General features: G+C 46.8%; 2 protein-coding genes across 4 annotated transcripts in view; one reads left to right on the top strand and one right to left on the bottom strand.

Moving 5' to 3' along the window:
* Nucleotides 1–688: 688 nt before the first annotated feature.
* On the bottom strand, nucleotides 689–3,249 carry Sowahc (sosondowah ankyrin repeat domain family member C). The gene has a single exon (XM_028776878.1). The coding sequence runs from the start codon at nucleotides 3,119–3,121 to the stop codon at nucleotides 1,565–1,567; it is 1,557 nt and encodes a 518-aa protein (XP_028632711.1). The 5' UTR covers nucleotides 3,122–3,249; the 3' UTR covers nucleotides 689–1,564.
* Nucleotides 3,250–3,316: 67 nt separating this feature from the next.
* Septin10 (septin 10) overlaps nucleotides 3,317–6,177 on the top strand; it is a 77,549-nt gene continuing 74,688 nt past the window's right edge. Inside the window, exon 1 of one of the 3 annotated variants that reach the window (XM_028776826.1) lies at nucleotides 3,317–3,773. In XM_028776826.1, the coding sequence (XP_028632659.1) occupies nucleotides 3,756–3,773 (18 nt within the window). In that variant the 5' untranslated portion in view covers nucleotides 3,317–3,755. Of the gene's footprint in view, nucleotides 3,786–6,177 lie in introns of all 3 variants that reach the window. The other 2 variants (XM_028776825.1, XM_028776828.1) reach the window with 2 other exon arrangements.

Here is a 6,177-nt window from a genome sequence, read left to right as displayed (position 1 = left end):
TTAAACAACTGCTATTTTAAGATGTAACAAATTTGTTAGACGTTTCTATGACGTGGGGAGGTTAGTTAACACCGCGCTGTGCAGCTCTGTATAAGCACGCAGTCTCCTCTGCTCTGAGGGCTTGGCTGCTCACTCAGCCCTCTAGGTTGTAGGCTTCCTTAGGTTTCAGCAATCAGGCCAGAAAGACTGAGAGAGAAGGATTTGGTCGAATCAGTCTCCCGCAGAAGTTTCTAATCTTGTTATAAGATTTAATACGTTTGTAAGTTAAATTTTAAAAGAATTATAAAGCCATTTACTCTTAACACAAATGAATGGAATGTAATTAAAGATCACAGTTGTGAAGAGTTTTTTTCAATTATATATACGGAAATTCAATAGCTAGCAGCATTGAAATACAGAAACGGTCCCATTTCTCTTTCTTTTTATAAAGTATAATAAATTGCCCATTTTTAAATGGGCAAACTATCTAGGCTTTCTGTAACTACACCATAGCTCTTTGAGTAGATACAAAGAAATGTAAGAAAAGTGAAAGACTTAGTATTTTGCACATTTGTAAAATGTTGCTATAAAGCATAGAGACTATGAATGTATTAATAAAATTAAAATGTCTCTTACATGAGAAACATATTACATTGATTTAATAATTACTTCACAGAAGCATAGGCTTATTAATACTTATGCTGAGTTTTGCTATTTTCTAAACAAGGAATGGTTTAGGTGATAAGTAAATCAGTCTTAAGTATTGTAAGCTTCACCAAAAAGAATCCCCAGAATACAAAACCCAGAAAGTTTAGAATTTAAGAGTAGCAAAACTAGTTAGTGATAATCAACATACACATTAAAAAAAAGTACCATAGGTTGCTACATGTTCTATTTAAATAAACGTGTTCTTCTATTTAACCAAAAGTTTGTGGTTAATAATGTACCGTATACTGAATGGTGTTATATAGGCACAAACCAGATTACAGTCACTCAAAAGCAAGTGTGGGTTATTTCTTCAGTACAGTGATTAAAAAAGTGAAATTGCTTTAAGAATGGGAACTGCTACTTACAATACAAGTATCAGTGGGATTCCCATCTCCATTCACATAATCGTTTGTGGTTTCACATTTCAGCTCTGACCTTGACCTTCTTTAGCACCTTAAGCAAGTTCACACCGTAGAAAACCAGGACAGCCTCTAGTTTCATTCACTTACAGACTTAGCAGGTTCAGTTTGCATTACCATGCGTTTTGCATTGTCTGATGGCCTTTACTCTGCATGCTATCTAGTCATGATTAAAAAGCAAAGGGACTCTTAGTCATCAATAATTCCAGTTCTCACAAGTTCCAGGTTACAAGGGTGGGGTCCGGGAAGAGGCACAAATCAGTGCTTTATGAATCACTTCAAAGATATTTTCTTGACCCAGAATGCTATCCTGAAAGGGTTATTACAGATCCACCCCAAGCATGCAAGCTGAAATGCATAACTTATCCTGTCTTTTCTGCTTCCACCTCTTATCCATGCCCAGTATTACTTCCTTGAAGACAAATAAACCTTACCATTTCTAGCACGAATTATTGTTTTTACCCAAATACATTGGACTTCGGTCTCAGTTTAAAGGAAGATGAGTAGCCTCTAAGAGACCTCTCCTCCTCCTCCTCCTCCCCTTCCTCCAGGGGTGGTTCAGCATCCTTGAAGGAGGGAGTGGTGTGAATGATCTGGGTTCGGAATCGGATTTTGTTGAGCCGTGGTTTTATCCGTCCACTCGAGCTGCCCGAGGCTTTGCGACCTGAATCTTTTGCTTTGCCTCCTCCAGTCCATCCCTCGGCGAGGTGGTGGTGATGTTCAGCTCCGCCTTCCACGACCGGGGAGAGTTTGTGAGTGACGTGTGACGGGAGCACTTTGGAAAGCCTCCAGCGCCCACTCCCGCGGCCGGCGGCGCTGTCTCCATCGTCTTCGTCCAGGGCTCCCACCAGGTTCTTTATCTCCTCTGCAATGGTCTCGCTCAGATACTGAGAGGCCTTTCTTCCACTGTAGTCCCTGATGTCTACATCTGCGTCGTAGGCTCCCACTAGTAACTTCACCACCTCTACATGCCCGTGCATCGTTGCTAAATGGAGGGCCGTGTAGCCTCCGCTCGACCTGGCATTGATGTTCACTGGCAGCTGGTGTTTGGTGGCAAAGTTGACCAACATGGCCAGGAGCTCCTGCCTGCCGTGCTTGGCGGCCCAGTGGAGACAAGTGAAGCCGGTGATGAAGTCTCGCTTCGAGAGCAGGCCGGGCTCACAAGTGAGCAGCCCTTCTAGGCTGTCCCACTTGCCCTCGGAAGCTGAGAGCATCCAGGCGTGCTCGAGAGGATCCAGGGTAACCGAGCCCCCGCCGCTGCTCTCCTCTTCTGCGGACGAAGAAGCCAACGACGCGCTATCGGAGTCGCCCCCTCCTCTGCCGCGACCTCCCGAGGAGATGCTCCCAGCGCTCCCGTCTCCAGGACCCACGCTCCTCTTTAGTTGTGGGGAGCTGCCCATCACCAGGTCCCGAAAGTTCTGACGGGCGGACCTGGGTGTATTTGGCCCACTAGGGGAACTGCCCCCTTCAGCCTCCTCACCGCCATGTGCAGAGAGTTTAAGGTTCTCGCTGGACCCGGAGCCCGACGCCAAGGACGTGGCCTCAGCCTCGACCTCCTGTGGCGGGTCCTTACTCTGGGCCCCACCTTGAGCAGGGGCCGGAGGCTCCCGGGCGCTCAGTTCGCCACCCAGTCCGAGAGACAACTGTGGATCTGCCTCCTCCTGGAGCTGGCAGTCCTCGCATGGCTCCGCTGGAAGGTCAGGGACTTGAGACTCCTCAGTCACCTCGATACGCGGGGGATCCCGGGGGAGCGCGGCCTCAAGCGGGGGGGACTCCCCGGTACAGAACCTTTTCTTGAGATGCACATACTTGGAACCGTCCGCGGGATCGGTGCGCACGGTGGCCACCGCGTTGACCAGTTCCTTGAAGTGTTCGCGGGCGCGTGTGCGCTGTTCGCGCTGGCCACCCAGGGCATCCCGAAAGTGTTGCACCAATTCCGTGTGTCGGGCCCGGCCCCCGCGCTCGGAGAGAAAGCGCAGGACCGCCTCAGAACTCAGCTCTCCTGACCCCTCCATTCACCGCGGCTCCGCTTCTCAGCCCCAGGACGGCTCAGCCCGACACCATGGCCGGAACGTCTGGAGGACCCGAAGAGTGGCTGGATCACAGTGGCTGGCAGCACGCGATCGCAGCTTTTTAAGAGTCTGGAGTCCCGCGGGCGCAGACACCGCCTCGCTGGGGCAGTGTCCCACTAGACACGCCCCGCCACACCCACTTCCGCTTGGGACTCAATCTCTGCGCCAGTCTGCGGCCTGAGGCCCCGCCCACTTCCGGGCTCCGCGCGGGCTCGCGTCCACTGTTTCCGCCGGTGGCGGGGAGTTGAGGGATCTAGAGCCTTTCCTTCGAGGCTCACGTTTCTAGTCACCCTCCGTGCACACTTGACTTTTCGTCTAAAACGTCCGGCGGGGCACACCCGGGAGAAGCTCGCTCGGAGCGCGGGAGCCCCTGGCAGTCCCCGGCGCGTTCCCACAGCCGTCCGTCTCGGCCCCGCCCCAGCCCCGGCAGAAGCCGCCCCGCCCATTAACGGCTGCGGGGCGCCGGGCACGCCCCGTGCCCCGCCAGTTACGCCCAGCGGGTCTCTCTCCGAAGCGGCCCGGGACTTGCGTTTGCGTCCGGCCTGAGACCACCGTTTCCCTACGTCTCACCAGGGCTATGGCCTCATGCGAGGAGGTGCGGCAGCTGGTGAGCCCCGCGCCCTTGGGTTTCCCGGTCGCGGTGGAACTCCCTGAGTCCCCGCCCCGCCCGATCGCCTCTGGGCCAGCGGGATTGTGACTGTGCGGCTCCGGGACTCCGCCGTGGCGTGGAGAGTGGGCTCTCCGTTACCTTAGGGCGAGGGCTCTCAGCTCTGGCGAGCGACTGCATGTTGGGGGAAGTTACATTTTCCAGGCTTCCTGGTCCTGGCCGAAGGGGGGTGGTGTAAATGAAATCCAGGATGATGATCGATACCTATCACTGTATAACGGTTTTTTTTTTTTTTTAAAATCAGGCCTTGGAATCCGCCTGATTTTGTGCACTTGTGTACACGTACATGACTACTAACCGGGAAGTCGGCTTCCTTCGCTTTTCCAAAGCTCGCGGGTTTACTGTACTGCTTGGCGGTTTTGTTTTGCTTTCCCATCCTCTTGTAATGAAAAGAACACATGACAGATCTTAGTTTTGTGCGGTTCAATAACTTTTGCATAACTTATCTTAGTTGATATTGAGTATAAGCCATAGTTACCCGAGTGGTCATACTATTTTCATAATACCAATCTTTTCTAATCTTGCTTTTGTTCCCATTATTTTAGGACTGTACATGGAATCTTCCAGATGTCACAGGGGGTAGAAAAGACACTATTTCTACTTCCCTAACAGCTGCATGCAGTAAATTATTTTTTTTTGCTACTTTAAGGAACTCTAATATTCCCCTTATCCAATATTAATGAAATTAATCCTCTTAACTATTAAATCCTTTGGCATTGGTAGTATTTTTTTTCCGATTCTTAATCTCAAGCAACACTACTCCAATAAACGTTTCCCAAATAACTTTCTACTTACCTGAAACAAGTGACTTTTATTATTATCTTCCTATGCTTCATTTTAGTTGTAGAACTTATTTCAATAGACTAAAATAAAAATAAGAAATAGATAAATGCTATAATTTCTGTGTGAAGTTAAATGGTGACCATTGACATGAAAAAAAATCATAATACTTAAGCTAGTTAAACCTTAATGGCTGCCCAGTAAAACCACTCTCATAAGAAAGTATTATCATTCATTTAGTGATTACCAGTACCGTCTAATTCTTTAGCATGATAGACTTTGATTTCTTGTTACATGTATCCACACTAATACAACTTCTTACAGGTCCCTTTTCCTCCTGGAACTATTATACACTGGACACAGTAGCTGCATTCCCATCTATCACCCATACTTGCCATGATGGCTACCGTGGGTGAATTTTTCAATACTACATGCGAATGGAGTTTTACCATATTTTTAATCTGTTTATTGCTTGATATAGGAAGAGGTTTATGTTGTGGCTCATATACCTTTATAGAAAGCTGAAAACACTGGAATTATTATTTGCCGTTATACCATATTTTTAATCTGTTTATTGCTTGATATAGGAAGAGGTTTATGTTGTGGCTCATATACTTTTATAGAAAGCTGAAAACACTGGAGTTATTATTTGCCGTTATTAGCAATAGTATTATAGGTAAAGTTCTGCCCTGAGGGTACATGTTCTCCTTAGCAACAGTCATAGTTTTATCAGCTATTCTGTGCATCCATGACATCTCAGTTGATAAAGCTGTTATTGTTAAGCTGATTGTTTCTTTTCATCAGGTAGTTGTTGAGAATTTATATTTGTTGCTATCTCCTTGTTTGCTTCTATTTAAATGCCATTCCACATAAAATTGTATTCATTACCTTCATAGATAAATGAAGGTACAGAGACTATAACTTCATCTTCAAAGTCCTGGTCTTGGGTAGTCTGGAATAGTGCCAGCTGTCTTTCTAGGTACCATAATTTTTAAAGATTATATGTTGAGGGTTCTATTTTGAGAAATGTGGTTACCATATTGTCACAGTAGCTGTGAATTCACTGTAACTAGGAATTCTAGGATTTTCAGATTTCCTTATACACACTTTTAAGACCTTTAAACTTAAAGAATAAAGAAATAATTGAGGAAAACTTTTAAACGAAAAGCAAAGTTGAGATAAAAATACTTGACGCAGCAATTCAAAGCTGCTTCCTTTGAAAGAATCCTAATTCCTCTGATAGCCAGGCCTGAGACAGACGACTGACTGAAACAGATGGCGGTTTCGTAGAGATGGTGCAGTAATCATGTAGTCAGGTAGGGGTGAGTTTGAGGAATGTTGATCGGCAGAGGTAGAAGTGGTATAGGAGGCCTGGGCTATCTTCATGTATGTCAGCTGTGAGTAATATAACTGAAGTAGAAAATAATATGCAGCATGAAATATGTGTTTTACATGACCCTGTGCTCTTCATTGTCAGTTGGCAGAGGCTGAGAGGAAAGGGAGAGAGTAAGGGGCTAGAGGAGTAGTAGAGAGAGGGAGAGAGTAGTAAGGG

This window comes from Grammomys surdaster, unplaced genomic scaffold, assembly GCF_004785775.1.
Source record: "Grammomys surdaster isolate TR1022 unplaced genomic scaffold, NIH_TR_1.0 273, whole genome shotgun sequence".
NCBI lineage: Eukaryota > Metazoa > Chordata > Mammalia > Rodentia > Muridae > Grammomys > Grammomys surdaster.
This window is presented reverse-complemented; position numbering and strand designations above follow the sequence as displayed.